Genomic DNA, 23,426 nt, shown 5'->3' with positions numbered 1-23,426 from the left:
ATCCCTCCAATAAGAGGTAGAGCCAGGGATGGAATCCAGGTCTTCGGAGTAAATACAGTTGCCAAAGTGTAAAGCGAGCCTGCCGGATTTAGAGAACATGGAGAATTAGGGTGAAGAGTGTACCTGGCTGGAATGAAGGGGGTATAGAGAAATGTCACAGGACATCAAGTTAAAGAAATAAGTAGGAGATAGATTATAGAGTACCTTGAGTAATGCAATAAAGAACTGGGATTTTTATCCATATCAATTATTTTGGAATTATTTTTAAAGCCAAAAATTCCTTTTTAAAATAAGAAACCTTATGAGATGTCAAGATGCAAAACAAATGAAAAGTAGGTGGTTTCTCCAACTGAAGCTGTTCCCCCTTCCTGCCCCTCAGCTTCTGAGGAGGAAAGGTAGAAAACTGCAAAAAAAAAAAAAAAAAAAAAGTTTAAACCAAGAGAAGTTTGAAAAGGCAAGAGCGCTGATGTGTGTTTGGGCAAAGCTGTAACAGAGCTAGTGGCAGAGGGACCCATCGTGGGAGGCAGAGAGCGCGGACACAGGGTTGCCACTGGGAGGGGAAGGCACAGATGTTGGGGACAGGAGGAGAATCAGAACAGAGCCAGGAAAAGTTCAAAGATTAGCTCATGGGCAACTGCAGAATGTGACTGTACAATCACAAGAATGGTAAAGGGGAGGGAGAAGGCTGGTGGTTTTGATGAAAGGCAGTGGTGTACTTTTACATGTGTTTCTGTCAGATAGATGTTTCCTCTACACTGTGCTAGGGCCATGTGCTAGGAAGTGAACCCCTTTCTCTTCTACCGGTTTTCTTTCCTTTTTCAAAGAAATGAAGCAAAAATGCATGGCACAAGTCAGAAAGCTGTGCTTCTTGGCATATTTCTAAAAAATTTCAAGTGCGTAAGGTTTCTTTCACCTGAAAGTCTAACATGAAAAATATACAGAATCCTCCACGACCCCCTTCTAAAAAGGAAAAAAGAAAGGCCATTTCCATTTTTGTAAACTTTCTGTTCTTCCGTCTGGATAACTAGTACATTCATTTTTCTCTTTAAAATCTAGTTGTTCCCAGTGGCATTAAGTACAATTTATTTTAAGGATAATTACTGTGAAATCCAAGATTTTTTTTCTTGTGCTTTAGAAACTAAATGATAAAAGTGAAACGTGAGGGATATAGGCATCCAATCAAATCCAGTAATTCTGATGCATGTTATTCTGAGAATCAGTAACAGGTCTTGGCAAGCTGCGTGTGAAGAGTATAAGCTCCTCTTCCTCTGTTTCTGAAACTGGTGATGCAAGCGTGCCCGCCCTTTTCTGAGAACACAGAACGCCTGACTCAGGCAGGCAGCAGCGGCAGCTCTTAAAACCGTGCATCCCTGCTGGGGTGAGCGCCGCCCGCAAACATGAAGCCTGCCAGCTGGTGCTGGCTGAGCTCGGCTGTCCTTGCCGCTTTCAGCTTGTTGGTTGCAGGAAACAATGAAACGGAGGAAATTAAAGATGAAAGGGCCAGGGATGCCTGCCCGGTGAGACTAGAAAGCAGAGGGAAATGCGAGGAGGGCGGCGAATGCCCCTACCAGGTGAGCCTGCCCCCTTTGACGATTCAGCTCCCCAGGCAGTTCAGTAGGATCGAGGAAGTGTTCAAGGAAGTCCAGAACCTCAAGGAAATGGTAAATACCCTGAAGAAATCGTGCCAGGACTGCAAACTGCAGGCTGACGACAGCCGGGCCCCCGGCAGAAATGGACTGCTGTCACCTAGCCCAGGATCCCTGGGAGAAGCTGATGACAACAGAGTTCAAGAATTAGAGAGTGAGGTGAACAAGCTATCCTCTGATCTCAAGAATGCAAAGGAGGAGATTGACCTGCTTCAGGGTCGCCTGGAGAAGCTCAGTCTTGTAAATATGAACAATATAGAAAGTTATGTTGATAGCAAAGTGGCAAATCTAACTTCGGTAGTCAACAATTTGGACGGCAAGTGTTCATCCAAGTGTCCCATTCAAGAAGAAATACAGTCACGTCCAGGTAGGTACAATGTCTTATCACTTGTTCACGAATATTATATAGCTACACAGTATCTGTAAACATTAACCTGAGCAAATAAGTTGAATACATGACAGATGAAATAAAGTAAGCCTTTTATTCATCAAGCTAGTACAGGAAAAATGAATATCTTTGCAAATGTGGCCACAGAAACGATCTAAGACTAAATTACAAAGATCATAATTAGTTCTGTATCCTGTGAAAACACTTCCAATTTCAAGGAGCTTATTTGCTAATGCCAGAGCTACACACAAACTGAAGAAGAGAGACATTATTTCTTAATGTTTCAGTGCATTTAACTTACCTCTTCACTGACATGTTTGAAAACAATGGAGATAGTGCAATATTTCCAGTTATGCTTTGTTTGTTGGAAATCAATTTCCTGTGGTTGGCTGATTACTCCTTCTCATGTGGCCACAAGGAATCTTTGAAAGATTTTACACTATCTGCAGTTCATAATCCCAAATATCTAGTGAAAATAGATGGAATAAAAACAGCTATATGGCTTCATGTGTGTGCAGAACTTTTTGCTTCGAGTGGCCCCAAAACATTTTAAGGGGAGAGTTTTGGCATGCCAGAAGACCACAGACTTAACTACTACTTCTTAACTGCTTTACTACTACTATGCCCACAAACTTTTAGCTGTGGCACTGGTTCCTCTCAATTCTGGCTTTCTACCTGAGTTCCTGGGACACTGTTGCTGATGGTCTTACTACACTTTGGAAAGGCATTCCTGCATTGGACGTCTACTTACCATGAGTGTTAAGTTAAAGGGATATGGTGCCTGGCACAGAGATCACATTCATTTGGAACAAGCACTTCGTGTGTGCTCCAACCCTAGGGAATCTGCCAGGGATCTGAAGGTAGGCAGGGCTTTCAAGGACCACTGTTGCTAATACTTCTGGGAGCCTGTATCTGAATGTATCCTGCACTGCAAGGCAGAGGATGACGTCTTAGTGCCATGTCTGGGCACACATTAGATTCCATGCTGCATGGCTCCTTGTAATAATAGGCTCAAGATTCAACCATCTATTTCTGTACTAAAAGTTTGGGGGAAGTATTGGAATACTTTGAGTTCTAAACACACATGAGTAGATTTTGTTGTGCCTCTAAGTAGTTCATATTAAATTTGTCTTATCTGGCCCAGATCTTTCTAAGAAATATTTGAGAGTAAATATCTGTATTTGATTCCTACAGATCCATGGTAACCGATTATTATACTTACCCTGGACATAACCACCTGTTGTTTCTTTCTAGAAACCAAACATATGAAACACTGGCTAAACACTTTCCAAGTAATAAATTCAGGATAAGAATACTGGTATATTATTTAAAAAAAATTTTTTTTACTTGATCTTCTTTATTTAGTTGTCAAGTGAGTAAAACAAATGAGAATTTATGATCCATTCTGTATGTTAGAATTTTTTTTAAAAGATTTTATTTATTTATTTGACAGAGATCACAAGGAGGCAGAGAAGCAGGCAGAGAGAGAGGAGGAAACAGGCTCCCTGCTGAGCAGAGAGCCCTATGCGGGGCTTGATCCCAGGACCTGGGATCATGACCTGAGCCGAAGGCAGAGGCTTTAACCCACTGAGCCACCCAGGCGCCCCTGTATGTTAGAATTTTAACACATCATTTGGAATATATATCCTCTAAAACTTTATGACAGAGGAGGGTATTGGCCTCTTGAGGTGAAAGGAAATAGAAAGAAACTTGTGCTTTTTCTGTATATGTGGAATGCAGTTCAGGGGAGTTGGAAGCATCTGACCTTTAGGACCAAGGAATGCAGTAATTACAAGAACAAGCCTCACAGCTGGCCAGATCTCAGGATGCGTCCTGGTTCTGCCACTTAATGCTTCTGTGAACTTGGGCGAGCCACTGACTCTCTTTGAGCCTAAATGTCCTCACCGACAGATGGGAAATAATACCTACATCATAAGGTCAATGTGCAGAGTAAGTGTGAAAATGTTAAATCTTTGGCAGAATGCCTAGAACACACACATAGCACTCACTAAATATTAACTACGTTACTAAAACTACTTTATTGATGAGGATCTTGTTGTACATTGTGAACATTAGCACTACGATTACCAGCAAAGAGTCATGCTGGAGAGCCTTGACTGGTTTTATAACACCAAGTTCTTATTCTGAGGCCTTATTAATAAGCATTTGCTAAACAGGTTCAAGTAAGTTTTGCAGAACAAGGTTGCATTAACACCTTTAATTGAATTATCAAACTGCTTTTGTAAATATAAAGAATTTTTAAGATGCATAGTTTTTATTAACAGAGTCCAATGCCTTTCTCTTCTTCCCCCTTCAGTTCAACACCTAATATATAAAGATTGCTCTGACTACCACACAATAGGCAAAAGAAGCAGTGAGATCTACAGAGTTACACCGGATCCCAAAAACAGTAGCTTCGAAGTTTTCTGTGACATGGAGACCATGGGGGGAGGCTGGACTGTGCTGCAGGCCCGTCTCGACGGAAGCACCAACTTCACCAGAATGTGGCGAGACTACAAAGTAGGCTTTGGCAATCTCCGAAGAGAATTTTGGCTGGGGAACGATAAAATTCATCTTTTGACCAAGAGTAAGGATATGATTCTAAGAATAGATCTCGAAGACTTTAACGGCGTCAAGCTCTATGCCTTATATGATCAGTTTTACGTGGCCAATGAGTTTCTCAGATACCGTTTACACGTTGGTAACTATAATGGCACAGCTGGAGATGCCTTACATTTCAGTAAACATTACAACCATGATCTGAAGTTCTTCACTACCCCAGATAGGGACAATGATCGATATCCCTCTGGGAACTGTGGGCTCTATTACAGTTCAGGCTGGTGGTTTGATGCATGTCTTTCTGCAAACTTAAATGGTAAATATTATCACCAAAAATACAGAGGTGTCCGCAATGGGATTTTCTGGGGCACCTGGCCTGGGATAAGTGAGGCACAGCCTGGTGGCTACAAGTCCTCCTTCAAAGAGGCCAAAATGATGATTAGACCCAAGCACTTTAAACCATAAATCACTAATGCTCATTTCTCTCAGTATTCATTACCTAATAGGACAATTAATTCTTTCAGCACTTTGGAATGTATTTCATACTCCTTTTCTATGACTAAAAATTTATCTCTAAGCAGTAGGTTCTTATGCTACACAGCATTTGAAATAAAGCTTAAAAAAACATACATTTTAAAGGAGTTCTTTGTTGCTGTTACACTGTTATCCACATGAATACTTGCAAAAGCAAGTGGGATTATTGAGAATTACACAAGTAGATTTATGATTTTTCTTAATTTCTATAGTTGAAAAGTTTTCTATTTACTTGTATTACTCACTATAATTATGAAATCATTGTTTATTTAACAGGCTGAATTCTTACACAAGTAATCTGAATTTTTATTATTTAAAGGTAGATCACTCTTTTTAGGCTGTCCTCAGTTATCAGTTATTGGGTATTTCTTTGTCTCTGAATACCCTAATCCTCATTCTGAGATAAACTTTCTCAATTTACGACATTTACTTTGGTTCAGTAAGACCCTACAGCATTTTGGTTCTCAGATGAAGGGAAATATATATATATATATATATACATACACACACACATATATATACACACACACACACATATATATATATATATAAAACCTGTCCAGGTATTATTTGTGAAATGTAAAATATTTGTCATTTAAAATATTTTAAAAGTGGTAGCATGATGTCACTCCTAAAAGCATTCAGAAAATTCAATCATAAAGACCCTGGTTTAAAGGTAATTAATTCACAGTTAATAAGGCTTTAGGTGTTGCATGGTGAAAAGTGCTTTAATATAAAAATTAGCTTCCTTTGCTCTGTATGCACAATGGTTTTTAATTTAAGATTGTTCACTACTGTGCATGACTACTGGTAGGCTTTCTTTTGGAAGGATAGGTATGGGTGGGGAATAAGGCATGTGTTTATAGACTAGAATATTCTGAAGGCCAAAGCATTCATATCCAAAGCAATAATTTCATTAAGTGATTCACTTCATTAAAGATAAGTTTTATAGGACATATAAATTTTGAAATATATAGTACTTCAAATATTATGTACTTTAATCCTAACTCTGGTGTATTGCTTATTTTTTTTAGAAATTTAAATACAAGTGTTTATTTTTTTAAGCAAACTAAAATATCTGAAACTTTTATAATTCACCAATTCTGGAGTGTAGGTATCATTTTTAACTACAAAAGTAGTGTGTGAAATTTCATCACCGTAAAAAGCGATCATTTCAGAGAGAACAGTAGAATTCTGTTGAACATTTAAAAAATACTCTAGAATAAAATTTGAATAAAATAATGTATTTGAGTCATAGAAATATATTTAATCTTTAATTTCTAGTTTGTTTCTACTGCCATAACCAAGTTTTCAAAATAAACTCACGAAGATGCAACTTTACTCCTTTGAAAATGATTAAGGAGGATAGTTGCTTTAGGTAACAAATTAACTTTTTCAAATATTGTCCTTTACAGAAAATTCTAACCAAAGAGAAGCACGATATTCTTTTGAAAAATATATGTATGACATACAAAGTTTTCAGGTATAGATGATAAAAATTAGGTTATTATGAACACTATTAAAGTGTTAAAGCAAGATAAATGCAGATAGAATTATGAGACCAAAATGTAAAATATCACTGTAGATTTCAAAGACTTCATATCTACTCAATAGTTTAATAAATGTAAATGTAACTGATTTACTCTTCATTTCTCTCTTTTAAAAAAAGATTACACGGATTTTTATATTATACAATGTATTTATTTCAGATAAGAAGATTTTCATTACTATATGTAATTATTAATATGTGTAGGTTTAAGTAAATTTCTGTGATCAAAAACTGACTCATGAAGCCAGATCCTATCCTCTAAAACTTCTATTTCTCACAATGAAAAAAAGAAAAAAAAATGGACTCTTCACGAAATAACATTTCTAAAGAAAAGTAGCTCATACAGTGAGTGTCCATCAACTTAATGGGAACAGGGTATCATTTCAGGAGATTTGACAAATAATTCATTAATCCATGTAAATACTCAAAAGCTTGTCCTCTTATCTTTCTACCTTATTTCAAAGGATCAAATTTTATTTTCCATTAACTTTTATGGTATTTTCCTAATAAAAAGTTTTGTGACATAGAAATTCCTTTTTGGAATCATTTTTTTTTCCATTTCATGTCTTTTATAGAATATATATCATACCTTGATCATCTTTAACATGTTGATGAAAATAGATTATATCTGAGAGTCTTTTGCCTTAACTATTCACTAATATATGTAAATGTTCATAAATGTGGATTATTAACAAATATTTCAGTCTTTGTTCCATTTTAAATGCTAATATTTATCTTAATTAAGACTTTATTTCTAAGCTTTATCATTCTTTGAAAATGTTGACTAAAATTAGTCCTTAGAAATTCCAAGTGAAATTAATTCACTCATTGCTGAGAAGAAAAATTAAATTTTTCTTATAAGCAGTAATGCTTCAAATGAACAGATGACACATCTGTCCAGTAAAAAAAAAGAGCTTAAGTATACAAAGTATGAAAGATATCCTAGAAACAAAATTTTCTGGTCCTTATTTTTGAATGGCTACTCAAGGAAAGGTTTTAAAAGTAAAAGTGATTGGTAATGTCATTATGATAAGCTTTTGTTTATAATTCTTTTTTTATGTATAGATAGGCTTATGTCTTTAACAATCCTGTAAAATAAAAGATTTAATCTTCACAATTGTTTATTTTTGCAATGTGGAAACATTAAATATTACTGTTTGTAAAATAATATATATATATTTACTCTTGTCTGAAAAGTTGCATAGTGTTTACCTAATTAGACTTTACCTTTGACTCTATAAAGATTTTAACGATTGTTCTTTCATTAACAGGAAGACAGGCAAATACAGGAACACCACTCTCTTATTTCCCTCCAGAATACTGTTGACACATTGGAAATAAGAAAGTTTCAGTTTCCTTTGTAGCATTCAGCTCCATCTTTTTCCATCATTAGCGTTGCTGCACTGGCTCAGCTCTTATCAACTCCTTTGGATAATGCAAACGCTTTCTCACGGTGACCCATGCCCCCAGTTTCAATCTGTTGCAAAACTCCCTCCATTTCACTGTCAGAGGGACTATTCAGAAATACAATTCTGATCATATTATTCCAGCAAGCCCTCATTTCCTATTGTATAAAAATCTAGCAAATAAGCCCTTTGGTGGATCGGTCTCTGCCTCCCCTTTCACTGTCCTTTCTGCCGCTATGTATACTCCTGCCACACTGAATGCCTTGCTGTTCTCGACCACTCCCCATGTTCTCTGCGTTTTTTGCTATTTGGGATATACTGTTCCCTTGGTCTAGATAGAACGCCATGCTCAGCCCCAGCTGAGTTTTGTCCTGTCGCTCATGATTAAGAGCAGGGACTCAGGAACGGGACTTGCTAGATTTGAATTTCAGCTCCACCCTTTGTAAGCTGAGTGATCACAAGCAAAGACTGTCCCTTGGTTCTTTCAGTTTTAAAATGGAAAACAGTAGAATCTGCCTAGGGCAGGCCGGGTGGAGGGGGAGAATCTGCCTGATACAGTTACTGAGAGGATTAAACGAGATAATATACACGAAACACCTAGAACATGTGTGTGCACTCCTGGGGGTGCATGTGCACCCACGTATGTGTTTATCTTCATCATCCAAAATCGTTACCTGTTTGGGGCAGTCTGTTCTGATAACATTAGGAGGGGGTTGGTAACTCTCTTCTTGGGTCCTATACCATCCTATATATTCCTTTTATATATATAACATTATTCAACAAGGGTTCTACCTTGATACCAATCTGTTTGGCTAGGGTGTAGAGCCAATTTGAGACAGTGTTGTTATTCAACATGTTCATAAGTGTGTTACTACAGATAAAGAGCTGTAGCCTGAAGAAGCCGGAGTTATAACTGGGGAAGGAGCAGATACTCTCAAGTGAGAGGATTTGGGAGATTGTGAATGCGGGCAAATACAGGTGAGAAGTGGTTGAAGCTGGGGGGAAATATGGCAAGAGAGGATATATGATGGATTGGGTACATACACGGGCAAGCCTTTAGAAGGGGTTCTGGGAACATGCCTGTGGACACATGTTATGCCAAAGGGTAAGGCAATACCAGAACAGACAGCAATTGGTCTAACTGTGTTCCTAAAGAAAAAAAGTTTTTTTTTCATACTTCTTATACCATATTGTAATTTTGAAATTAATTTTAATCATACAGAATCCATGAATGCTTTAGTTTAAAAAAAAAAATCACAATTAGACTAAAGTCCCCTTTGCAAACTACCTTCAATTCCAAGGTAACAGGGCAGAGGTGGCTGAGTCCAAACTGATTTCACTCTGGGTCTTGCCAAAAATGCAATGTCTACTGAATCATATCTGTGCCAGGTTTCTTTTCTTTATTGACTGGGAAGAGTTGGAAGTGAGAATAGAAATGAGGAAAATTGGGTTTACTTCGGAGAACTTAGTCCCCTGCATTCCCACATGTTCCTGAGCCTCCTTTGCTCTTTAAAGTGGCCCCTCCCCCACAGTGAGAAGTCTCCTCTTGCTGGAAGATGGTGTTGCTTTCTTTTCTGAGGGAGAGATCTTAATTGTCCCTTTAGGCTCCTTTATCCCACTCATTGGCCTCTCCACACCTGTAACCAGGGCATGCTCTCATGTCAATTGTGAAGTCAAATTGGAGGAGAAGATTTTACACAAATTTGCTAATTTTTATCAGTAGAAAAGGAAGACATGTGGGGACAGATTTTGAGGTTGCTTGACGAAAGGAGAAAAAACAGACTTTCAGATGTGACTGAATCTATTGATATGGGTATATTTACCAGAATTTCTGGTTTCAATGGGCTAGCTTGAGCAGATATGTTTGGTTCTAATAGTTTTTGATCAGTTAACACAAACCTAGTTTCAACACAGCTTCATGCTAACTAAAATTAAGAAGCCAGAAATGCCTTGGAACTAAAGGACTTAAGGAGATAGAAATGTTAGAGTGGATTCAGGTGTAATTCATTCAAAAAGTGTTCACTGAGTGTATACCATGTGCCAGACAGTCTTCAAGAAAGTCAGAGATATATTAGTTATCAAAAACCCTATACTCAGGGAGATTGTATCTTATCAGAGGAAATGAATAAATAAACAATATATAAGAAATGCCATAAAAAATTCAACAGAGCAAAGGAGATAAGGAGTATAACAGGAAGGATGTTATTTTACATAGGCAGTCTGGGGATATTTGAACAGTCTTAAAGATAGGAGAGAATGAGCCAGGTAGATAGCTAGGAGAAGATATCTAGGCAAAGGAAGCCAAGGTGCTTGGAATGTTTTAGGGTCAGCAAGTAGTCCACCCCTCGACTGTGGAGGGGGTTTAGGAGATGAGATCAGGGAGAACTTGGGGATTTGGAGTTATGTAAGGGGTGGTGGCAGCTGCCAGATCATCTAGACCTTATGAGTCATGGTAAGAATTCTGCCTTTTACTCTCAGTAGGTAAAAGCCCTAAGGGTTTTGATTAGAGGAGGTATAGGATCTCATCTCATCTTAAAAGGATCACTCTTTTTGAGTGGAGACATGATGGAAGCATGACCACTAGTCTGACAGTGTTTGCAATGATCTTGGAGAGAGATGTGCACCATGGTGCTTGCAGTGAAGTGGGTCCTTAAGGTAAAGCTGACCAAATTTGCCAATCAAAGATCGGGGGGATGGTGAAAAGAGCAGAGGTATCACAAGGACAGGATTTTGACCTGACCAACTCTGAGGGATGGAGCTGCTGTTAATTGAGGTGGAGAAGGCTGCGGGGATAGCTTGTCCGGAAAGTGTAGCGGTGGTTGGGTAAGGGGTGGTGGTCAGCACTTCTGAACATTCTAAGTTCAGATATTGATAATACATCCCAGTGGAGGGCATTTGGATATTAGCATGATGTTCAGAGAAGACATCTAGTGTTCAGAATACATTTCTAGGGACATCTGGGTGACTCAGTCGGTTAAGCATCTGCCTATGGCTCAGGTCATGATCCTGGGGTCCTGGGATCCAGCCCCCCATCCGGCTCCCTGATCAGCAGGGAACCTGCTTCTCCCTCTGCCTCCTCCTTTACTCATGCTTCCCCCGCCTCTGTCTCTTAAATGAATAAATCAAATTTTTTTTAATTTTTTTTTTAAATTTTTACTTATTTATTTGACAGAGAGAGAGAGATCACAAGTAGGCAGACAGGCAGGCAGAGAGAGGAGAAAGCAGGCTCCCCGTGGAGCAGAGAGCCCTACGCGGGGCTCGATCCCAGGAGCCCAGGATCATGACCTGTGCCGAAGGCAGAGGCTTTAACCCACTGAGCCACCCAGGCGCCCCCAAATTTTTTTAAAAGGAAAGCAATATCTTCAGAAATACTAGAATGTAGACGGTAATCCATCTATGGGATGTAAGTAAGAGGATCTGGAGCAAAGACTTCCAGGGAAGACCAACTGGAGATAAGGAGGAACCAGCATGGTTGCGCCCACCCACCCACCCTGTAACTGTCGTTTCAGAGGTCACACAGCTGCTGCCCTACGAAGAGGGCAGAGATCTATTCCCGCTGCAGCAGGTTTCTCTAGATTATTCTACATTTAGATGTGCTTTTCCCTGCTTCTGTCAGCACCACTATTTTGACGAGCTACTAGATGTCTTAAAAGCGGTTATGGTAGTCTAGACACTGCTCACGACTTAGGCAGTCACTTCATGGTAAAGGGAGGAAGCAATGATCTATGGAAGCCTCAGATACTGCATCTTCTGGGAGGCAGCACAACGTGTTATCACGTAGGATACTGGGTGTTGTTGTTGTTGTTGTCTTAGAGATTCATTTATTTATGAGAGAGAGAGAGAGAGAGAGAGAATGCGTGTGAGCTGGGGAGGGGCAAAGGCAGAGGCAGAGAGAGAATCTTAAGCAGGCTCCATGCCCAGTGTGGAGTCCAACATGGGGCTCGATCTCAAGACCCTGAGCCAAAACCAAGAGTCAGATGCTTAACTGACTGAGCCCCCCAGGCATCCTGGATTTGATGTGTTTATGTATGTGTGTATATATAGAGCAAAAGAAATACGAACTAGGTCACAGACCTAGTTCTTTGTTAACAGTGTAAATGCCCATGTTTGAGTAATCAGGTTATAGTCATTTTAAATCATTAGGGTACTAGTTTGCTATGATTATAAACCTTTAGTTAACCAGAGACTGGTTTTACTTTTTATTTTTATACACAGTGATATTAAAATTTTTTTTCCAAAAGTTATCCCAGTTAGCAATAATAGAAATCTTGTATATCTAGTAGCTTTCAAAGTGAAAATAGCTAGAAAATACACTAGAATATCTGTAAGTGAATCTGACTGGCAATTTCCACTTAATGTAGGGTCTAAGTGGAAATGAGTATAGTCATCTGTAGATGGGTAGGGTCCCCCTGTGGTGTATACACACACATAAACACACAGACGTATATGTAGGATACACATGCAGGTTTATGTATGCTATTTGTAACACATGCTATAATACACAAGGAAACCTGTCCATTCAAATAAAATAGATATGCAGCTCATAGAGTCAAAACTCAATCCAACAAAATCACCATGGGGCCAATATCTAGCTTATTTTGAATGATGCTATTTAAAATAGATTGCCATAAAAGAACTTCAGATAGTTTTCTTTAAATCCCCTATAACAAATTCTATGCTATTAATGTTGCTGTTATTCCTTGAAATGTCCCTTCTTTGCTGCCTCTCTTCTCCTCCAGAACCCCTTAGTGTGCCTCCTTCCACTTTGTTCCTTCTACTCCTTGACAACTTCTCTGTCAGGTCAGCAGCCTACTGTCCCCGTGTCCACATTTAATTCTGCCTCTGCACTTTTGCTCACCTAAAGTCCCAGGGGTAAACCAAAATTAAAAACATGATCTAGCAAATTCACAATCAGCATCTTTGTAGACATCACAAGGTATCTCAAAAAGATCTATATTATTTTATTAGTCATTTTCAGAAGGAAACCTACATGAGACCTCTAAGGAAATAAACTCTTCTTTTGAAATTCCCCCCAAAAAACCACATTTATAAGTAAATGGACTTTTTGTCTTAGCCTCTTAAGATAACTGATACTACGTTTATATTTATTATTTCAATAGAAAAATGCATCATTTGCTTACTATATGTGTAGCATGATGCTCTATGTTTATCAAAGTATTTTGGATATGATTTTTTCCAAATAATAACTATATCAACTCTCAAAATTTGAGTTTAATCTCTAGCATTCAAGGCTTTCCCAAGCAATTAAGGATGATACTATTTAAGATGAATTGCTTTTCGATTACAAAAGGCTTCATACAAAGTTTCACCTCATCTGGGATGATTCAGAATCTGAAAACTTGTTCGGTTTTTGTCTGTAAATTGGTTTTCTCATCTTCCGCGGGAAGCAAATAGCTTGTGTTTATGTTGTGAAAGCTTATCAAAGAACGGTCCACAAAACTACTTGTTTACATTTATTTGCCATTCAGCAATGATAGTATCACATTTTTTTTAGTTAATTAAGTAAGCCGTTTTAATTTTTGTTTAGAGATTCTTGCTTCTGAATACTAATAATGATAAGCAGCTGTCACTTGCTGAGTGCCAGTCATGTGCTGGACATTTTCCTTGGGGCATTTCCAATGTTCTCTCTGCTATGATTAATGCTGCGATAGGGAGGTAATGTTTTACACTCATTAAGTCTTTCCCGAAAAACAAACAAACAAACCTTTGTTTCCTGCAAACTGTTTATCATATGTGGACCATTACCCATTTTCAGCTTTCCTGGCTTTCTTGGTATATTTCTTATAAAACGGGCTAATTTTCCATGACAAATTACCTCTGATGATTCCAAGGTCAAGTACACACAGAAGTAAATCTCAGGGATGCCTGGGTGGCTCAGTTAGTTAAGTGGCTGCCTTCAGCTCAGGTCATGATCCCAGGGTCCTGGGATCGAGCCCTACATTGGCCTCCCTGCTCAGCCAGGAGACTGCTTCTCTCTCTCCCTCTGCACCTAACCGCACTCTTGCTATCTCTCTCTGTCTCAAATAAATAAATAAAATCTTAAAAAAAAAAAAAAAGTAAATCACATATCACCCCTGCTCTGGCTTTCTGTGTGAATTTTTAAAGTAGAAACTGATTCCAATTAAATCTCAACTTAAGGTGAGGCTTTTTTTTTTTTTTTAACCAAACAGTTACATAACATTCTGCTGACAGGAGGTATTTTAAAAATTAATACATTTTCAAGTGTGTTAATGTCCCTACTTAACCTAGTAGTTAAAAATTATTTTCTTCCTGCAGCTAAGTCAGAATTTATAATAGCTCTGACAGAAAAGGCCAAACAAATATTCTATGCTCTCCAAAAACTATTTTACTTCCATGGTTACATGGCAGAATTCACTGATGAAAACATTCTGCTTAAGCACAAAGCACTTCGTAAGTTCTTTGGAAGCCATTTATCTTGATGATGTCCCAGAAGTTCATTTTTGCTTGTTTCCCTTGCCTTTAGAGACGTGTCTTAAAAGAGGTAGCTGTGCCGATGTCGAAGGATTATACCTAACTGTGTTCTCCTCTAGGATTTTGATGGATTCCTGTCTCACATTTAGTTCTTTCATCCATTTTGAGTTTATCTTTGTGTGTGTGGTGTAAGAGAGTGGTCCAGTTTCATTCTTCTGCATGTGGCTGTCCAATTCTCCCAACACCATTTGTTGAAGAGACTTGTCTTTTTTTTCCATTGGATATTCTTTCCTGCTTTGTCGAAGATTAGTTGACCACAGAGTTGAAGGTCTATTTCTGGGCTCTCTATTCTGTTCCATTGATCTATGTGTCTGTTTTTGTGCCAGTACCATACTGCCTTGATGATGACAGCTTTACAATATAGCTTGAAGTCAGGCATTGTGATGACCTCAGCTTTGGTTTTCTTTTTCAGCAATCCCCTGGCAATTCAGGTCTTTTCAGGTTCCATACAAATTTTAGTATTGTTTATTCCAGCTCTGTGAAAGATGTCAATGTATTTTGATCGGGATTGCAATGAAAGTGTAAATTGCTCTGGGCAGCATAGACACTTTCACAATGTTTATTCTTCCAATCCAGGAGCATGGAATGTTTTTCCATCTCTTTGAGGAAGCCAAAATATTTCTCATGTAAATGCCAAAGTTTATTTTCATTTATAATATGAAATAATGATTTAAAAATGTAAACGTCACTCACAAACAAATGTGATGGAGACTTTTATTTTTGTCTTATATTCATGTAAAAATGTTGTCTTTATCTGATCAAGTCAACGATTACAAATCTAGAGAGGCTCTGATACCATGGGTAGCTATGCAAGATGGACAGGAAGACTGATGCTTGTATGACGAATACAGAGTTGGGGTTTCACATGCTGAACTACTAGAGTAGAGCTTCTCAAACTGTGTCCCTAAGGTTCTGCAGACGTATTTATGAATGCCAAAGGAGGCCAGGTAGGAAGGAACCAGGAGAATGTGTGATGCATGAAACACTGTTCACCTAGAACAGTTGTGCTTCCATTTTATATCCTGGGGATCCACCTCAAGTTTCACTTAAGTAGAGGTTTTGTTTTTTAAAAAGTACTTGAAAATCATTTTCCTCCCTATTGCATATTCCTTGGTGGGGGGGCTCAGCCAGCAAAAATAAAACTAGAATAGATGCATGACTATTCTAACTTGGTATGATATTTCTAACTTTAGACGTTTAAAATCTCTGAGGTTTCAGGTGGACTTGATGTGGTTAAATGCATTCAGAAACTCAGAAGAAATTTCTCCTTTTTAAGTTCATTTTGTAAAATGGTGGATCAGTAGTGTGATTTTTTTTTTTTTTTTTTTTTTTTTTTTTTTTGGTGGAAGGCTTGCTAATTACTATGTACGTGCGTTCTTTTGAAAATGGCATGGCTACGGACAGGATGGTAAGCTAATGGAGAGTTTTCAAGAATATCAAGACGAATACCATAGGCTTCCTGGTCCCAAAGTTCCTAAAGCTACTCTAGTTTAGTTTAAAAAACAGGACAGAGTAGAGTAAGTGGTATAAGGAACAAGCAGGGAATAGACAGCGGCAACGGCGATCTCACTTTTTCAGGAAGTGGGATGCTTCAAGAAAAAGGCAGGATCTGAGCAGTCCTTGAAAGTTGAGCAGAATATTGAAGCACAGAAATGTGAAGGAGAGCGCTTCTGGGCTGGGTATAGGAGGAGCAAAGGCATTCGTGGGTTGAAAAATCAGGAGCTAGTTTGGAAAACAATAATGTGTCTAATCTGGCCGGAGCATGGGTTCTGTGGCTGGGGTTGGAAGAAAAAGATGAGAGAAATGGTGCAGACTGTAAAGGGATTTGTCTGTAAAGTCAAAGAGGGGACCATCTTAGGCCAGAAAATCTAAGGGAAGGAAAAATTCAAATCTAAGTATCTACTATTTCTCCTGTCACCTACTGATTGCTCAGTTCCGTGTCTAGGTCTATGAGGCGATGGTGGGATACTGGGTTGGAAGGGAAAATTGGAAGGAACTCTGAAGACCGTTTTACAAAATAATGAAATGGTCAAGATGTCAAGGAGAAGATGAACAGAGATACAGAGAAAAAACAAAACCAACTTGGGGGGTGGAAAAACAGTTTCTGGAGGAGGTTTTAAAGAAGGGTAAGAGGTGTGTGGGAGAGGCATCTGCTGTGACAAGGAATTTTAGGAAGTTTTGTTGCATGATGCGCTGTAGAACTCCCTGCTTTCCAAGGCTTTCTGGAGGCAGATCTGTGTTTCCTTTTGGCTGTGCAGGGATGGATTTTAAGGTACGAGAGACCTCAGTTTTACTCTGTTCACTATCTGTACAGACATGGGTTTCCCCCATGGTGCTGGGGGTGACAGGACACGTGAAGGGGAGCACACAAGGGACCTTCCCTTCTTCATCCTTCCCCTCTGCGCCCACCACATCCAAATCTGTTTTACCTACTGTGCTTCTGGGTAAGATTCCCACTGGAAAAAAGTGATAGAAGCAGTTTAAAAACAGGATGAAAACCACCATGGTAGACACTGAGGTACCCCTGAAGAATAATAAGCTGAGAAGTGTACTCTTTGTTTTTTTAATTAACATATAATGTATTATTTGCCCCAGGGGTACAGGTCTGTGAATCATTAGTCTTACACATTTCACAGCACTAACCGTAGCATATACCCTCCCCAGTGTCCATCACCCAATCATCCTATCCCTACTCCCAACCCCCCAGCAGCCCTCAGTTTGTTTCCTGAGCGTAAGAGTCTCTTATGGTTCGTCTCCCTCCTGATCCCATCTTGTTTCATTTTTTCCTTTCCTACCCCCCAAACCCCCGCCCTGCCTTTCAAATTCCTCATATCAGAGAGAGATCATGATAGTTGTCTTTCTCTGATTGACTTATTTCGCTTAGCATAATACCCTCTAGTTCCATCCACATCGTTGCAAATGGCAAGATTTCATTTTTTTGATGGCTGTTCAGTTTTCCATTGTGTATATATACCACATCTTTTTCCATTCATCTGTTGATGGACATCTAGGTTCTTTCCATAGCTTGGCTATTGTGGACATTGCTGCTATAAACATTTGGGTGCACGTTCCCCTTCAGATCACTATATTTGTATCTATCTTTTGCGTAAAAATCCAGTAGTGCGATTGCTGGGTCGTAAGTTAGCTCCATTTTCAACTTTTTGAGGAGCCTCCATGCTGTTTTCCAGAGTGTCTGCACCAGCTTGCATTCCCACCAGCAGTGTAGGAGGGTTACCCTTTCTCTGCATCTTCGCCAACATCTGTCCTTTCCTGACTGGTTAATTTTAGCCATTCTGACTGGTGTGAGGTGGTATCTCATTGTGGTTCTCATTTGTATTTCCCTGATGCCAAGTGATGTTGAGCGAGAAGTGTACTCTTAATATGAAATGAGATTCAGAGAACGGGAATGACTTGCTCAAGGTTGCATGGCTAGTACACGTGGAGCTAGAACTAAGACCCATTTCCCCTGAACCATGCCCCCAAACCCTGGCCGATCAGAGATTTTCTTTCCAAGCCATTAGGATTTGAGATATTTTGAGCCTATCCATTCTTAGATGTCTTTTCAGACAGCAAAGCCTCTCTCCTCTTCATCTGAGGCTTGCTGTCAGGTAATTCTTGCACCTCCTTATTTCAGATCTTGGAGGTACCCTGGTATACCTGTTCGCCTCTGTTGGGTATGGATGGGCTGGGGAGATACTGGACTTGGCATTAGGTTCTAAGCTTGCTGCTGGTATCTCCTTTCTGTTTGCCCTTACTGCAACATAAACACCGGATGTAACAAAGGTTACAGTATGATGACTCAAACTATCGATGTACTGGGAGAAAATACGGGATACACATTTATGACCTCACAGTAACAAAGGTCTTCTTAAGGTATGACACAGAATCTAAAGCTGTAAAAGCAAAGTACAATAAAAAACAAATTTCCACATCAAGAAAGGCCACCTTCAGCAAACTCTAAAGAAATCCAACAAACGGAGACATTTTTGCAATGCATATTGTACACAAAGGCCTCCTTTCTAAATGTATAAAGAGTTTCTGTGAATCTATAAGAAAAAACTACACAATAGAAAAATGGAAAAAAAAGATGTGAACAGAATTCACAAAAAAGGAGTTACAGATGGGTCTTTGTATCAAATATGCTTCTCGCTTCTATAGAGTTGATGCTTTAACATCTGCTCCATATGCCTATGCTGACTGGATACAGCTCTTTCCAGACAACCCGATAATATGCCTGAGTCACCTTGCCTTGGCCTCCTGCCTCCCTCACGTCCTCCCCCCCCACTTTGAAAGGAGTCCTCCTCCTGGAGGTACACTTTTCAAATGCAAACCAACCAATCCAGAGTCCACACTCTAAACTCTCTCCTTATTAGGCTCTCACATTCAGGCCACTATACACTTACCCTAATCACCCCAGAACCAAGTACCAAATCACTAGGGACAGCCCCTATGCCCCAGAGCTCACTGAACTTATTCCTGCTAACCAATCCCAAGCCTGCCTACCCTGCTTCACCCATTCCTTCCCAAGAAAATCACAATAAAGGCTCTTGCCCAGTTCCTCCCTGACTGTTCCTGACTGTTCCCAGTGCTTACCCATATTGCCATCATGGCATGGCATGTCTCCTTTTCTTAGGAACTGTGAGTGATAAACTATTTTTCAATGGCAGCTGCGTCCTGAACTGTTTGCCTTCCTATACATTACATTTTCTATTAACACACTATATTTTTAAAACAGTCTTAAGCATATGAAAAGAAGCTCCACTCCATGCATTTTAAGGTAAATGTAAATGAGAACTCTGATGAGATAACAGTTTCCTTTCATCAGAGTGACAAAGTTCAAAAAGTTAGATAGTGCACAGTGTTAGTATGAGCAAAGTCACGTTCATTTCTTGTTCCTGGGAGCATAAATTATTACAGCCTCTATGGAGAGCACTTTAGCAATAACAGTGAAATTTCAGAATATACAAATTCACAATCTGGCAATTCTACTTGTGGGTATATACTTAAAAGAATTGAAAGTTTGGATCTTTTTAAAAATTTTTATTTATTTATTTGACACAGAGACACAGAGCCAGAGAGGGTACATAAGCAGGGGGAGCGGGAGAGGGAGAAGCAGGCTTCCTGCTGAGCAGGGAGCCCGATTGGGGGCTCGATCCCAGGACCCTGGGATCATGACCCGTGCTGAAGGCAGGCGCTTAATGACTGAGCCACCTAGGTGCCCCTGAAAGGGTGGGTCTTAAAGAGTTATTTGTATACCTTGTTCATAGCAACATTATTTATAATAGCTAACAGGTGGAAATCACCCAAGTGTCCATAGACAGATGAATGGATAAACAAAATATGGTATATACATACAATGGAATATTATTATTCAGTTTTAAAACAGACAGAAATCCTGTCATATCCTGCAACAAGGATGGAACAACACCAGTTTGAACTGTATGGATCCACTTATACATGGGTTTTTTTTCAATATTGAAACATAGTACAGTACTGTAAATGTACTTTTTTCTTCCTTATGATTTCCTTAATAACGTTCTTTTTGTCTTGCTGACTTTATTATAAGAATGCAGTGTACAATATATATAAGATGCAAAATATACGTTCATCTACTATTTATGTTATTACTATGGCCAAGAGTAGGCTTTTAGTAGTTAAGTTCTGGGGAGGAGTCAAAAGTTATATGTGGGGGAACCTGGGTGGCTCAGTGGGTTAAAGCCTCTGCTTTCGGCTCAGGTCATGATCCCAGGGTCCTGGGATCGAGTCCCGCATCAGGCTCTCTGCTCAGCAGGGAGCCTGCTTCCTCCTCTCTCTCTCGGCCTGCCTCTCTGCCTCCTTGTGATCTCTGTCTGTCAAATAAATAAATAAAATCTTAAAAAAAGAAAAAGTTGTATGTGGATTTTCAACTGTGCAGGGGGATTGGCACCCATAATCCCCATGTTGTTCAAGGGCAAATGTATATCCAAATAGTTCTTGGGTTACTGAAGCTACAGTTTCACAAAATGCATGTTCTCTACTGTGAGTCACAAGCTTTCAAAAGTCAGCTTACTTTCTCTCTCAAGAACTTTCTCAAAAGAAAAAATAATACGATTAAGTATTTCTTCCTAATCCTTATTTTAAAAAGCAACATCTGTTCCCAGTGACAATTAAAAAAAAATCATCTGAATTTAGATTTTTTTTTTTTTTTAAGTAGGCTCCAGCATGGGGCTTGAACCATAACCCACAGATCAAGACCTGAGCTGAGATTAAGAGGCGATTAAGAGGCAGAGACTTAACTGACTGAGCCACCCAGAAGTCCCTTCAGATTATTATTTTTAATATTTAACCAACTTGCTGTAACAGTTTAGCTAAAGAATCAATGAAAAATACAGAGGTAATTAAAATGTTATTCAATATGTAATGAAAAATAAACAGGCATGTGCACACATAAACAAAGTAGGTCCGCATTATGTCTGTAAAAGCATCAAAAAAGAGAAAGGGAAATTAAGGACAATTAACCACACAGAGGAAGGGACAGATGAGCTGTTGGAGGGTAGGGTCTTTGTGGCATTTTCCTCTGATTCTCCGGCCTGAGTCTGGTATGTGCTCGATATGCAGTAAAGATTTTAGAATCAGTAAAGGAAGATAATCTCAGATAGGAGGCAGAGGAACCATTAATTCTTCTCTGTCGATGATTTTCAAGTCTTTTCTGACTCCCACTTGCCACTGATCACATGTTCAGATAGCAGAGTTTTTCTGACAACACCCTGGATTCCTGGCCAGAATCAACCTTCATGTTTTTCATTTCAAAAGTGCCAAGTATAAGGATATCCTAACATGGAACTTTCTTTTCTCTTCCCCAGACTCTTCTGCGGTGTATGGTTTTACTGATTGAACTTAGGGGTGCTAATCTACTTTGCAAAGTAGAATGTGGCTTGTAGTCTTATAATCCTAATATAAAACTTTAATCTTTGTAAATAGATTATTAGCCATGTCAGAACCACAAATGTTTAAGTGCATTCCAAGCATGTTCCAAAGTCTTTTTTCCATACTGGAAAGATTTTTAAATTTCCACCTTACTGTCAGAGGTTAAAAAAAAAACAAACCACAACAAAAAGCAAACCCACCCCAAACCAAAAAACTTTATGGAAAAGATGGAACCCCTCTGTATTGTTTAATAAGTTATCAGTCTGTTTAAAGTTTCTTGACAGCCAAAAAAAATCTTGAAAAATTATTCTCGCCAGGCTGCCTGGATGCTTAAAGGACAAGTGAAAACAGGCCAACAATAGCAAGACTTGTAGAGATTTTAAAAAGAGATTGAGTAGTTTTTTTTTTTTTAATGCTTATCCTCCACATACAGCTATTAATGAAGTGTGATAACTAAGAAAAGGATAGGGAAGCTCAGGGGAAATATTTAAATAGAACATTAAATATTTACCTTTATTTTTTTCTTTAAATATACAGTTTACTTAAAAAGTCAATTTGTAAAATCCTAAAATAGTAGTGTTTAAATGTATAAATGCCCAGTGAAGAAAGTCAGATGAAATTTGCACTAAGGTAGGAGACGGGATTCCTTGGTTGGCTCTGTACTTGTCCAGCTGCTCAGCTCAGGTCAAGTCTCAACCTTTCAGAACTTTAAGATAAAATAATATCTTAAAATTCCTATTCCTTATGGAATCACTATGGGAATTAAATTACACACTTAAAACTACATTAACTGTCAGCTCCTTGAGGGTGAGGATATTATATTTTCACCATTGTAAACAGTTACTTGGTTAATTCATGTATGAAAGAAATAGAAGTCATTTTCACTCCTGAAAAACATTTTAAATTTCGTTACAGATTAACCCAAGACACTCCTCAGTTCCTATAAGTGGGCAAACCTAGAAAATGAAGGAAGCTTTAGTAGTATCAGAAAATCACTAATATTTTCAGTAACAATCAAAAATTTTTATTAAAAATTCCTGAAGTTATTTAATCTGTTACCAGCCTTAGGAGAATGAAAGGTATAAAGAATAAGAAGGTATCTTTTGAACATGTGACTATCCCAGTAAAAGTAGGGACTTAAGTAAATGATGGCAACAACTTTTTATAAACACAGTGGTAGAAGTGCTGTTAAATATACACAAAAAGCAATCTGCAAACCTTTCAGAAAGCAATCTATTAAGAAACTTTTATGTCTATATATCCAGCCCAAGGACTAAGATTAGACCCGTTGCCTCTCTGAATTCTCTGTCACTTAGAATACCATAATCCAGCTACTTTCCTGAATCAGCAATCTAAGCATCAGTTCAGACTCTTTCCTCTTCCTCACTCCCCTCCTCCCTCTGTCCTTTCAGACACTAAGTCCAGCATTTTCTATTTCCTTAATATCTCACCTGTATATATTCTGTCCCCTTTCCCATTGCTACTACCTTGGTTCGGTCTCTCCTTTTATCTTACCTTGATCACCAAAATGGCATTCTGATTGGTGATATGGCAGGAATGGAACAGGGACAAATTCAGTAGGTATTTAAAAGAACCAACTAATAGAATATAGGACGAAAGATTTAGGAGAAGAAGAATGAATTGAGTTCTGAGCGTGTGTAGCTTGAGGTACCCTCGGGTCATTTGGTAAAGATATTCTCAGTACATGCGTGTATGGGTGTCAGCAAAGCTTAAGGACAGAAAAGTAGGTTCATAGTGGACACTGTGGATTTGGCTGAAATATCCCCTTTCATGTCCTACTCCTCCAAAAAGCTTTTTCCAGATCATCTCATTCCTACAGTGGTTGTTCCTTGCATTCAATTCTGACAACTCTGACAAGTTCACAATTAAATGTTGCCTTTTGTTGGTATTTATTATTTCAATTT

At 38.7% G+C, this 23,426-nt stretch overlaps 2 protein-coding genes across 2 annotated transcripts in view; one reads left to right on the top strand and one right to left on the bottom strand.

The window, feature by feature from the left end:
• Window positions 1–23,426, bottom strand: part of CCDC146 (coiled-coil domain containing 146) — a 119,254-nt gene that overhangs the window by 70,398 nt on the left and 25,430 nt on the right. The gene's annotated exons all lie outside the window — the stretch shown is intronic.
• FGL2 (fibrinogen like 2) lies at window positions 1,314–6,952 on the top strand. The gene is made up of 2 exons (XM_080818396.1): window positions 1,314–2,013; window positions 4,352–6,952. Exons 1-2 carry the CDS (start codon window positions 1,398–1,400, stop codon window positions 5,056–5,058), a joined length of 1,323 nt encoding a protein of 440 aa, XP_080674522.1. The 5' UTR covers window positions 1,314–1,397; the 3' UTR covers window positions 5,059–6,952.

Source organism: Martes martes, assembly GCF_963455335.1.
Source record: "Martes martes genome assembly, chromosome: 11".
Taxonomy (NCBI): domain Eukaryota; kingdom Metazoa; phylum Chordata; class Mammalia; order Carnivora; family Mustelidae; genus Martes; species Martes martes.
Note: the sequence above shows the minus strand (reverse complement) of the source record. Positions and strands in the feature narration are given on the sequence as shown.